General features: G+C 47.0%; 1 protein-coding gene across 1 annotated transcript; it reads right to left on the reverse strand.

Annotated features, from left to right (window-relative positions):
* On the reverse strand, positions 3,339-5,136 carry LOC8062630 (4-hydroxyphenylacetaldehyde oxime monooxygenase-like). Its single transcript, XM_002450937.2, has one exon. The coding sequence runs from the start codon at positions 5,102-5,104 to the stop codon at positions 3,464-3,466; it is 1,641 nt and encodes a 546-aa protein (XP_002450982.2). The 5' UTR covers positions 5,105-5,136; the 3' UTR covers positions 3,339-3,463.

The following is a 13,158-nucleotide window of genomic DNA, read 5'->3' on the forward strand; positions in this document are numbered from 1 at the left end:
AGCTAGAAAAATTACTCATACTTGACTAAAGCCAGAGCCATTATAGCCCTCATGGTTGCACTTTCATCCCGGTTATCACTTACGAATAAATCCTCAAGTTGTTAAAAAGTCATTATTATCATTTGTTACTTTATATCAATCTAGTCACAAGATCATAGTCATAGAATTAAAATCCAAATGCTATACTTGCCTTGATCCAATTCCTCCTGCTAGTCCTGCTGATCTTACTTGCTTCCAAGACTCTGATCTTGATCACCGAAGTAAAGCTCACCGTCTACTCTCGATCATCGATCATCAACACACAAACAATCGACGACAGACATACACGAAGCAAACAAGATTACAATTAGAACAGTACACCAACAGATCAAAAATGAAATAAAAGTTTTCCAAAATCATCTACACGCTGCTACGATCACGTCAACGGGAAATTCACGGAAAACGAAGTTACGACGCGAAATCTACGCATTAAACGGGACTACAAAGGCTATCTACGGACATGTATTTATCTAGGAAACCTAATGGTGGTGAACCTAGACGACAATGGTACCAACGCGAAGCTTATAAAATTATGAAACTAATGCAACTTGAACGGATCGAAACGGAGCTAAAACGGAGAAGATATGAATTTTCTAATATTTTATATAGAAAAGTAATTAATTAAATAGGGTCACAAAATTAAAATGTTTCAAATTGGTGAAACAATTAGACTAACATGTAAAGCTCGTGATTACGAATCTAACGCAATTTGAACGGGTCAAATCGGAGCTAAAATGAATATTTTATGACCAAAACAATGCAATGGCAATTCTGTAAATTTCTGAAAGCGCATTTTGACCTAAACCGACGGAGTTTACGTTTTCCAAACGGCAAGGCGTAAACTGAGAAATACGCTAAGGACTGCGGCCGAATTTTGAAATCTAGGAGGGGTTCTTTACGCAAAATTGCCCCCGAAGGGGTACGGTGCATCCAGGGCCGTTGGATCGCGAACGGGTGGCACAGATTAGAAGAAAAAATTAAGAGAGAGAGGGAGAGGGTGGCGCGCAGCCGGAGGGGAGGAAGGAGGCGGCGGGCTCCATGGCCGCGGCGAGCAAGGTCGCCGGAGAAACCCGATAGGGCGCTACGGTGCGCGGTTTTCAACACCAAAAACACCGGGAGAGGGAGAAGGACAACGCGATTCCAACCAAGCCCTCTGCGCGGCCGGGGGAAGACCCAAGAGGCCCGCGCCATGGCCGGCCGCGACGAACTACTTTAGCGAGCGCGGCCGGGGCGCTAGAGTGCCTCGAATCGCTCGGCAAAAGGACGGAGAGGGAGCGGGGAAGTAGACGAAGCTCCCCACGGCGCGAATTCGGAGCGAAAACGGCTCCAAGCAGAGGGACGACGCGCGGCGGTGCTTGCTTCTCCGGCGATGGTTTCTGCGCTAACCAAGAAGAGCAGTGGCAGGGAGAGAATGAGATGGGGAGGGAGAGAAAGCTCGGGCGCGCGGGGGTTTTCTCCAACTTAAAGCCGAGGCGCGGGGAGGGAACGTGGGGGAGCGGGGGGCGCGGCTTGGTGGTTTTCCAACCAAGAGAGAGAGAGAGTCGGGGGTGGGCGGTTGGAGGAAGGGGATGGTCCTGACGGGTGGGCCCCACCCGTCAGCCACCAGCAAGAGAGAGAGGGGGAAAGGGAGGGGGAGGCGGCTGGGCCGCAGCCCAGGAAGGGAAGAGCGCGGGGGAGGGGTTGGGCCGAAAGGCCGAGAGGGGAAGAGGGGGAAAAGAAAATTCCATTTTCTTTTTTTTTTTAAATACATTTTTCCACTTGCATTTTCCCAAATGAATTTTTGTGCAAATGATATTTTGTTTTTAAAACAATCATCACAGTAAAATTGCACCAGCATGTATGCAACAAAATCTTTTCTAAACCTACATTAAATTTTAATTCCCCAAAAATTATTATTTTTCCTATATTGAAAACGCTCACAAAATTATTTAATAAAGTCAAATTCATCTATTTTTAAAAGAGCCAAATTTTGGGTGTTACAAAAACAGGGAAAATGAGGGTAAAATCACCATTTTATTTCAAAACTGGGAGTAGAAACACTTAAGCCCCAAAAAAGTTACCGAGCTCTGCCATTATAAAATATATAATAAAGTGACCCCCTAATCTTGCATCCAAATTACCCACCATATCATTATTGAAACATAATAAATATTTTTTTTTGAATTACCAACTTTTGCTATTATGAAAGAAAATTCATAATAACCCCTAAATTAGCATCTAAATTATCCACCTATGCCATTATGAAAGCTACTTCCAAATAACTCTTAATTTTTTATCTACATTACACAACACTAACATTATGCAACTCTAATCACTATCATAAATAATAGGGACAATTGGCTACCGGACATGCAAAGTGGCGCGCATTTGCTGAAAGACACTTTTTCATGTAACACTCACCATCAAAACAGTTACCATTTGTAAACCATAAGGCCAATGGCTATGAAATTTTAACAGCAACAAGATATGATAGTTATCTACAAATCATCTAATACTCACTTCCATAGAAAATCTCGTTAAAGACATGATATCATGTCCACCAGCAACCTTAACAGCATGATTTGCTGGTGGACATGATTTCGTGTCCTTAACGAGATTTTCTATGGAAGTGAGTATTAGATGATTTGTAGATAACTATCATATCTTGTTGCTGTTAAAATTTCATAGTCGTTGGCCTTATGGTTTACAAATGACAATTATTTTGGTGGTGAGTGTTACATGAAAAAGTGTCTTGCATAAAATGACCCCTTTACCAATATAAATATTTAATATAGTAACCCCCTAAATTAACATCTAAATTACCCCACGCCTTTGTCACTATGAAAGGTACATCCAAACAACTCCAACATTATGCAAGATAATTTAAAATCACACCCTAATATTTGTATAAATTTTACTATTCCGTAAGATATTATGATGTAAAACCATTTAATTTGTAAGTACATGTAAATACATTAAACTATTAAGATTCAATGTCAATAAAGTATGCATGGTATATATATTTCCAAATTACACAGTCTACCAGTGTAATGCTATTCTGGCTGGGTACTTTGTGAACCGACCAGCAAATTTAGCACCGCGGTGCTCTAGGAGTATACATAAAGTAGTAATTGTTTCGTAGAACAAATTTAACATCTCGGGAGTTGTGATGCAAGCTGAGATGACAATTCACGTGCCACTGTAATAAGATACAATAAGCAATAGATTTATGTTGTGTTCTGTGCGGCACTAAAACACATAAGAAATATTTCACATAATAAGATATATATATATATATATATATATATATATATATATATATAAAAACAAAACAGGACGGGATAAAATGTAACTCTGACGGCTGGCTGGTACGGTATAGCAGCGCAGTACTAAACTTTGGCACGCGCGCGCTTGTCGATCGTGTCGTGTCGTCATCGATGGACCACTACGCCGCCGCCGCGCGGTTCTGGTATTTGGTGAGCCGCACGAGCAGCGGCGCCTTGCGGCGGAACGTGAGCCCGCCGGTCTCTTCCATGCTCATGTCCTCTGCCTTCATCCCCGGCGCCGGCAGCGCCCAGTCGAAGCAGTAGAGCAGGTTTGCGAGGGTGAAGATGACGTTGGTCTCGCCCATGGCGAGGCCCGGGCAGATCCGGCGGCCGGCCCCGAACGGTATGAACTCGAAGTGCGAGCCGTAGTAGTCAACGTCGCTCCCCTGGAAGCGGTCCGGATTGAACTCCTCCGGTGCCGTCCAGCTCGCCGGGTCCCTGCCGATGGCCCACGCGTTGACGAACACGCGCGTCTTGGCCGGCACGTGGTAGCCGCAGATGGTGGTGTCTCGCATCGTCTCCCGGGGCACCAGCAGCGTCGCCGGCGGGTGCAGCCGCATCGTCTCCATGACCACCATCTTCAGGTACGGGAGCTTGGCGGCGGTACCGGTGTCGGAGTCCACGCGCGGCCTGTTGTCGCCCACCGCGGCCCTCACCTCGTCCTGCGCCTTCCTCAGCACCGGCGGCTTGCGGATCAGCTCCGACATCGCCCACAGGATGGTCACGGCGCTCGTGTCGATGGCGCCGAGGAAGGTGTCCAGGACGATGGCCTTGACGTGGTCCCTGGTGAAGCGGAGCGTGCCGTCGTCGTTCTCCTTCCACAGGTTGATGAGGACGTCGACGAGGTCGCCGCCGCCGCCGCCGCCGCCGTTGTCGGGCACGGGGCGCGCCGCCGCCCGGTCCATGTGCTGGTCGATGACCTTCTCGAAGAAGGCGTCGAGCTCGCTGAAGATGCGCTCGCGGCGGCCGAGGAAGCCCGTGAGGCGGTCGACGAGGCGGCCGGCGGCGTTGGGGAAGAAGTCCTCTGCGGAGAAGCTGGCCAGCATGTCTATGGCGTCGTCAAGCACGTGCTGGAAGTGCTCCCTGTGCGCAAACTGCTCGGAGGCGTAGATGTTGCCGAGGGCGACGGTGCCGATGATGCCGTCGGCGAGCGTGAAGATGTGGTCGTTGAGCGCGATGGGCGCCGAGGCTTCGGCGGCGCTGTCGAGGACGGCGACGAGCCTATCCATCTGCTGCTCGCGCGCGTAGCGAGCGGCCTTGACGCGGCGCACGCTGAGGAGCTCGAGGACGAAGAGCTTGCGCATCTCGCGCCAGTACTCGCCGTAGGGCGTGAAGGCGACGTCCTTTTGGTCGTAGGAGAGGCGCTTGGGCCCCGGCGACGAGGGCCGGCTGCAGCAGTCGATGTCGTGCACCTTGACCACCTCCCGCGCCGCCTCCGCGCTGGACACCACCACCGTCGGCACGGTGCCCAGTCGCAGCTGCATCACCGGGCCGTAACGCCGCGCTAGCTCGCGGAGGTTCCGGTGAGGAAGCGGGCCCAGCAGGTGCAGGTTGCCCAGGACCGGCACCTGCATGGGGCCCGGCGGCAGCTGCGGCGCCGCGCCGCCATCCTTGGCGCTCCTGCTCCTGTTGGTGAGGAGGAGGTAGGACGACACCAGCAGGACAGGGAGGAGGGCCACCAGGAGGCCCATCTGCCACTGCTGCGGCAAGCAGCTGCTAAGGAGCTGCTGGGAGGGGAGTACTGACGTGGTGGTGGCCATGGTTTCCTTGGTGTGGCCGACTGTCGAGCTGCTTCTCGACCTCTCTGCTGGGCAATTTGTAGATGTGTCATGTGTGTATGTGTATGTTTTGAATCCCATTTCCGATGTATCACTCAAAGTCCAAGCCTGAGTGCTTGTTGCCTATTTATTCGGCCACTGAAACTACGTCAAGATAAGCTGGTTCCGTTCATTTGTACAGTGTCTTATGAAAAACGTGGTACCGTTCATTTGTTTGAAAAGTCATGTCTAAAAGTATTGTTCGCTAATTTATTATAATAAAAAAATATTGTTGAATGACTAACAGATTCGACACATAAACTGCACGGCAAGGCCATGATTGATTGCTGCAACAGGAGGTGTCACTCAGGCCCTGTTTGGTTTGAGCTGTTTTTTAAACACCTATCCCATCAAATGTTTAGACTATAGACTAATTACGAAACTAAAAACATAACTAGAGAATAATTTATTAGACAATTTTGTAAGCCTAATTAGCCCATGATTGGACACTAATTGCGGTAGTTACAAATGTGCAACAATACATATTAAACTTTAGCACCTCTAACTAAACGCCCCTCACTCACTTATTTTTTTTTCTCAAATACACAAAGTTGTTGCGTATCTTTGCATTAAGATTCAGGAATAGTGAAAGTTATTTGTAGGAGTATAAACCTCTATACCCTCATGGCTGGACATAGGCCGCACTAACAGAGGTAGCCCAGCCCACAAGATGAAAACATGTGGCGCACGACACTGGTCGACGTACACTCCAAGGTTACAAGAAGATATTATACTAAATAGGATACTCCCTCCATCCCAAATTGTAAGTCATTCCAAGAATCTTGGAAAGTCAAAGCATTTTCATGTTTGACCAAATTTATAGAGAAAAATACTAAAATTTGTAACGTGAAGTGAGTATATTATGAAAATATAATTAAAGAAGAATCTAATGATACTTAGTTGATATCATAATAATAATTATTTTATCATATAAATTTGGTCAAACTTAGAAAAGTTTGACTCTCCAAGATTCTGGGAATGACTTACAATTTGAGATGGAGGGAGTACTTTACTTATAACTCTGTCCCTTCACAGTATATAAGGAGGGGGGCAGGGGTCCCTAGAGGACAGATCATACTTAATTCATCTCATTACATCTCATATCATCAATACAATCAGATGCAGGACATAGGTATTATGCCCTCACGGCGGCCGAACCTGGATAAAAATCCTTATTTGTGTCTTGCGTCACCATCTAGTTCGTATCTTGCGCATCTATCTGACGATAATATACTACCTTGGTATACCCTAGGTAGACTACCGATCATATTTTATCGATAGTGGCGCGCTAGGTAGGGGGTGTGTGTACAGCCTCCCAGGAAAGCCAGATGGTCATCATCCCTAACTCCACGGCCTCACATTCACCGTCGGCTAGATCACCTGGACCACCGGCTTCAACAGCTTCACCGCCACGACTATGCAGGAGGTGCAAATCCGATCTGCGTCGGCTACGGCTCCAACCACGCCGGCTATGGCTCCGACCACTCTAGCATCGTCGCTTTCCTACAACAAAGGGAGGTAGATCGATGACACCGATCTGCTCGGGCTATTGACCAAGTTGCTTGGCCTACTTGCTCCGACCACCGGTCATGTCATAATAATGATTATCGCGAAGAACAGCGCTACGACAACCGCAACCACTGTCACGACAAAAAGTCAGAAAGCTCGAGGGCCAGACAATTTTGTCACCACTGACCAGACTTCTGTCCAAAGATAAGTGCACTTCTAATATTTTATTTATTTTTGGCATAATATTTTATATAATGTCCTTGACATGATTATCCTTCGAAACAACTTTTTGGTTAGCAGACTAAATTTTTCTTCTACACGAGTTTTTTAGAGCCGGCACTATCTCCGACTGCTGCCCACACGTGCACGAGATCCGCCCTCTGTGTTTCGGGTGGTCGGCAGTAGCTCTCTAGCGAGGCTGGCAATCCTACATGTGCCTAGGCTCCACGCCTCATGCTCCACATTGTTGGTCAGACCAGAGCTGGTGCAAGCTCTAGGATGAATTAACTACTCGTATTAATTTTAATATAACATAAAAGCTAAAATTTTATACCAGTTCTAATTTTTTTCTCTAGAGTTTATTTGTACATCATATACTATCTATTTTCTATATTTATTTTTCAAGAGCTTGTCCCAGCCAACAAGCTACGCTCGGGGACTTGTTGTTCATTCCCTACGCTGTGCTTGGGAACCACTCCAACCACCGAGCACTTTTACGTTCCCAACCACGCTCGAGGACTCGTCGACCACTTACTACGCTGTGCTCGGGGACTGTGCCGACCAACGAGCACATTTACATTCCCAGCCGTGCTCAGGGACTTGTCAATCACTCCCTACGCTGTGCTCAGTGATTGCTCCGATCACTCTCCGACCACAGCTTGGGGATTGCTCTCCTCAGTTACATATGAATTAGACTCATATATAATTGATTGGCGATTTTAATTTTTTAGACCTTGCTACAAGGCTCATACTTCGCCTTCTTGTAAGCTCGGGGACTACATCGGTACGATGCACTTCGCAATGCATCTCTGTATCAGAATTTCTACGCGGACTTTTCTTTTTAGACCCTAGCACCACGAGTCTACGTTACCTACTATCAGACTCGGGGACTAAGTGGACACACTTCACCCTACGGTGGATATGCTTTCTTTTTCAAATCTTATACTTTTCAGAAAAGTAAAGTGGACACAGTTCATGAGAAAAGAAATCTTTTTTCTTTAGAGCACCATGTATTATTCGGATAACCTGTTTCTTCGGTGTCAATAGTGGTCCACTGTCTTCCAAGCTAGCTGAAGTACCATCGCAACTGCTCGGGCAACTTCCATAATGGTCGGAGATATCAAGCTCCACTGGTCGAAGAAGTTCAAGATAATGTGTCACATCACAATACATGGAGCTCGGGGACTAGCAGTGGAGATATAAACCCCTATACTCTCATGGTTCGAGCATAGACACACTAGAGACAGTTAGTGTTACACAATCAGCTTTGTCCTCCTTAGCACAAGGAGATCATGGACTATAATTACTCGCTAATCATATTACCTAGCCAGCACCGGTGATCAAACACGCTTCTTTGTATGGCACCTCGGTCGCTCTTCCTATGGGTCTGGGAAGAGTAATCGCATTGCCTCAGCATGGGAGGGATTGAGCTGATCGCCAAAAATATTGTTGTAGGGGTTCTGGGATGCTATGGAAGTCCTCGTCTGTCCATCTGGGAAGCCCATCTGTTTCATCACTAGCACCTCTCCCTGTTTGGAGGGCAGGATGTGTGAAAGCGCCTAGGTGGCGCTCCTCCTGTTGTGGGTCGATAACTTTGGTTGTGCCTCCATAGCTAGATGAGGCAACAACGGTGATGGTGCTTTACGTAGGATCTTGTCGGTGAATTGCTTCAGATTCGATATAATTCCCCTAGCTACAAATTCTTGGCATCACTATGATAAATGTGGGGATCCATGAAGATTTTGTCATGATAGTAGATTAATTCGTCACTAAGATTCGGTTTTACGACATTTTGTAGTAGGCAATACGACGTAGTGTTGAAAAGTATGTCTTCATCACCAAGACATAGTAGAAATCGCCATAAACAAGAGCAAATCTATATCACGACGAATTGTAATTCATGTTTGCCATATTTTTCTACCAAAAACTATAACTTGACAAGCGTGGCTCACCTGTTAGGACTGGTCCCACGTATTAGCAAATAATGCGAATAAAGATTAAACATGAGACACAGATTTTTACGTGGAAAACTCTTATGGAAAAAAATCACGGATGCCAACCGACGATCTTCACTATATGATGAGTGTTTACAGAACGCAGGGAATATAATGAGCCGTCTCAACTCTTCTCATACAGCTTACAAGATGTATTTACAGAACTGACTACAGTCAAATATGAAAATAAATCTGCTAATAAATATAACCCAATCCGTAGGCCCTCCAAGTGTCCCCACAGGAGATTATAAAATATGTTTTTAGCGAGGCCACAAAAGTTATAAGTTTTTTCCCCTTTTTTTCAGCCCACCTCTGATTTTCATGCGATATGCCCGTTTCATTTATTCTCGAGGCCTTCCTGTTCCGGCCCATGTTGCATCTTACATATACATGCCCAGTCCATTGTCCACCTTCTTAATTGGGCCACGGAGGTAGTATTTTGGGACGTACGTGCTACACAATGTGTCTGTTCTGTGCGATTCGATGCTATTGGATGTTACCTACTACTACATCCGATTCGTATCCGATATAATCAGAATGCAAATGCAAGTATTTTCACGAAATCAAAACGAATAAATATTTTTTTATCAAATCGGCATTGACTTTCTATTAATGTAGCAGAAAATACAAACATATATCCACGGTCAATTGCATAATATTTGAAAACAAATACAATTCAGCAGGACAGTTTCACATATGAATATAAATAAAATATAACAGAGAGTTCTAATCTTGGCAATCCACGAACTCGTAGTGGACGACGAGGCTGCCGCTGGCTGCACCGGCTCCATCAGTGTCGATCTAGCTGAACACGGCGGCGTCCAGGTCCAAGCCGCCGTTGTGGCACTCATCCACCACCGGCGCCGTCACTTGGTCATCTGTCGCCGCGTTCCTCACGTCCACAAACAATATATATATGGACTTCTACGATGAGCACCCCATACGTGTGGACTAGACAGCTGTGGCTTATCTAAAGACCAATGGGCAAGTGGAACATGCCAACGGCATGATCCTCAAGTCTGAAGCCCAGAATTTTCAACTGACTGAATAAGTTTGGAAAGTGATGGCTCAAAGAGTTCCCTGCTGTGATTTGGAGCCTGAGGACTTCCTGAAGCCGGGCCACGCGATTCACGCCGTTCTTCATGGTCTATGGCTCCGAAGCCATCCTCTCCACGGACCTGGAGTACAACTCCCCGAGGATTCAAGCCTATGACGAAAATAGCAACAGGATCTTCCAGGAGGATGCCTGGGACCAGCTGGACAAGGCCCGAGACGTAGCCCTTTTACACTTAGCCAAGTACCACTAGGCCCTCTGATGCTACCACGATCGACGAGTTCGAGGTCGAGGTTGCACAGTCGGCGACTTGGTGTTAAGGCTCAGATAGAGCAACAAGGGCCGCTACAAGCTCACTCCTCCTTGGGAGGGCCCGTTTGTCATTGCCGAGGTGCTCCAGCCAGGAACATACAAGCTTGCCAACGAAGAGGGAGAAGTCTACAACAACGCTTGGAATATAGAACAGCTACGTCACTTCTACCTTAGCTTTCCAAAAGAGCATTGTACATAATTTCTTCTTTAACAATGCAATAAAGGAATAGCCCTGCATATTGTAACCTTCTTAAAGAATATATTCGAAACCTAAGTTCAGGGATCAACCCTGTTTAGCGACTCGAGAATGAGTCTCAGCTCTGCCCAGGCAAAGGCCGAGCCTCCCTTAGGGGGCTACATGGGGGGACCCCCCCTCCATTTTTTCAAAAAATTCCTTACGTCTTTGTCGAGAACTTTCCATGCTAGGCCTCGTTCCCCGTTTCAAAAAACCTAAAAATCGAAGATCACTCCAAGAGACTTAGGCACGGAAGAGGCTGAAAGTGTCTACGCCCACGGGCTAAGACATTTCTACTCATCCCCCCTATGCCCGAAGGAGCAATTGGTATGATTCTTAAGAAGTCCCGCAGAGGCTTATAGATTGAAAAAGGGATGAAGTTGAGGCTCGGAACGTCCCGGCCAAAGGTTAAAACCTATTCACCCTACGACCGACCCTACCTTGCGTTGCCGAGGCTAGGTTATCCAAGGGAAAATAAACATGAGACTTAAAGAAATAAATATGTATAAACATATGCACGAATTTGATTAAGTCTCCAAAGAGGCCTCACAGGCCACCAAGTCTGGGTGACAAACAGAAACACCTAACTATTACAAGGGCACTATGGCCCTGCTTCTTCGTTTCTCGCCAGATTCAGTGGCGGGAGTTCCACCTCGAATTCGAAGAGTGTCGCCAGGGCAACCCCAGGGGCCTTTGCCGCTTTGGCGAGCTTCTGGACCTCCTCTCGGGCCTCTGCCTCATCGTCGCCAGCAACATACCCCTCACTAACCACCGTCAGGTCAATGCCGAGGTAGTGGGAACTCTGAAAGGTCCAAATGGCTAGAGGGGGGGTGAATAGCCTATTTAAAATTTCTACAAACTTCAACTAGACAAGTTGATTAGTAAAACAAAAGGCGAAGCAATTCTAACACTAGCTCAACTAAGCTATGCAAGCCACCTATACAAACTAGTTCAAAGCTAAACACTAAAGCACAACAACAAGAGAAGGCTAGTTACACTCCTAAACAAGAAGACTAAACTAAACAAGCTAAACAACTAGCTAGGTATACAAGTAAAGGAGTGGAGAGTGATTGTTATACCAAAGTTGTAGAGTAGAGATATATCCAACCAATCACTCACAATCACAAGAGAATCCTCGGCAAGAGATGACACAAGATTTTTTACCGAGGTTCATTTGCTTCCCGGCAAGCTACTCCTCGTTGTGGCGATACACCCACTTGATGGATCACGAGCTAATTGGCAATCCAAAGCCAAACCCTCAGCGGGTGCCGCACATCCACTCACAAGATGGGGATCCTCCAAGCCACGAGCAATCCACTAGAGTAGCCAATTGCGATCTCCCGCGGGGAAGGCTCAAGAACCCCTCACAAATCACTTGGTGAGGCTCGAAACAATCTCCAATCACGAGCTCAACACCACCGCTGCTCCAAGCCATCTAGGGCGTTGGGAAACACCCAAGAGTAACAAGAAATCCGCAGCAAACTCAAAAATCAAGTGCCACTAAATGCAACTCTCAAAGCAATGCACTTGAATCTCACTCAATCTCACTAGGATTAGCAATCAAGCAAGGAGATGAGTGCAGGGAGTGTTCTCTAGCTCAAAGTATGCCTCAAGTATTCAAAAGTGCAAGAGAGAACCTCCCAAAGCCGGCCACCTTCTATTTATAGGCCCCTCAAAGAAACTAGCCGTTGGCCACTTTCACTGGGCTGAAAACGGGGGCACCGGACGCTACTAAGTGAGCACCGGACGCTCGACTCCCTGCGTCCGGTGCACTGGTGTTGGCCACGTGTCCTCTTTGAATCCCGCGTGTCAGATTCTAACGGTCACCTGCGCACCACCGGACGCTCTGTAAGTCCACACCGGACGGTCCGGTGCTCACCGGACTCGTGCGCAGAGAGGGTGTCAAACTTGCGACCTCACCGGACGCTGGGCATCGGACGGTCCGGTGCTCACCGGACTCGTGCGCAGAGAGGGTTGCAAAAACCCCTCACACCGGACTCTGAGGCCAGCGTCCGGTGCCTCTGCACTCAGCGTCCGGTGAGTGTTTCTCAGAGAGAAAAACACTCCCGCGACTTCTCCAAATTTCCCACCGGCGCAAAAGAAAATATACACTTATTTTTCTCAAAAGCGCCGAATGTGCTAACACCTCCTTTGCAAATGTGCTAACACCAACAAGTGTCCACCACCAAAGTGCATGTGTGTTAGCTTTTCACAAACATTTTCACCAAAGGAGTTAAGTTAGCACTTTACTAGATCCTAATGCATATGCTCAAGATATGGACCTAGTAGCACTTGATTCGAGAGATGACCGTGATTTCCCCTCTTGATAGTCGGCTAACTATCCTAAACCCGGTCAATCACTTCTCTACTCATCTTAGACCGGCAAAAGTGAAACCCTATGTTTATACCTTTGCCTTGATAACTTTGCTCCTCGTCTATCACCATGATCTTCACTTCATGCTTCATCTCTTTGTAATCATGTGGCCACCTTTCCATGCCACCATGCACCTTCATCACATGTGTTGCTATGCCTAACTCAAATCACTTAAACACAGGGCATTAGCAACTTGGTGTCATTAATTAACAAAACCAAACTTGGGCTTTCAAACTCACCATCGCCAAGGCCCTCTTCATGCCGATGTGGAGAGCATTCTTCAGCCTCTCACCCACCCGG

This window comes from Sorghum bicolor, chromosome 5, assembly GCF_000003195.3.
Source record: "Sorghum bicolor cultivar BTx623 chromosome 5, Sorghum_bicolor_NCBIv3, whole genome shotgun sequence".
Lineage (NCBI taxonomy): Eukaryota > Viridiplantae > Streptophyta > Magnoliopsida > Poales > Poaceae > Sorghum > Sorghum bicolor.

Excerpts from the sequence above, each read along its gene's own strand:
- LOC8062630 (XM_002450937.2), bottom strand. The coding sequence starts at position 5,104 with ATGGCCACCACCACGTCAGTACTCCCCTCCCAGCAGCTCCTTAGCAGC.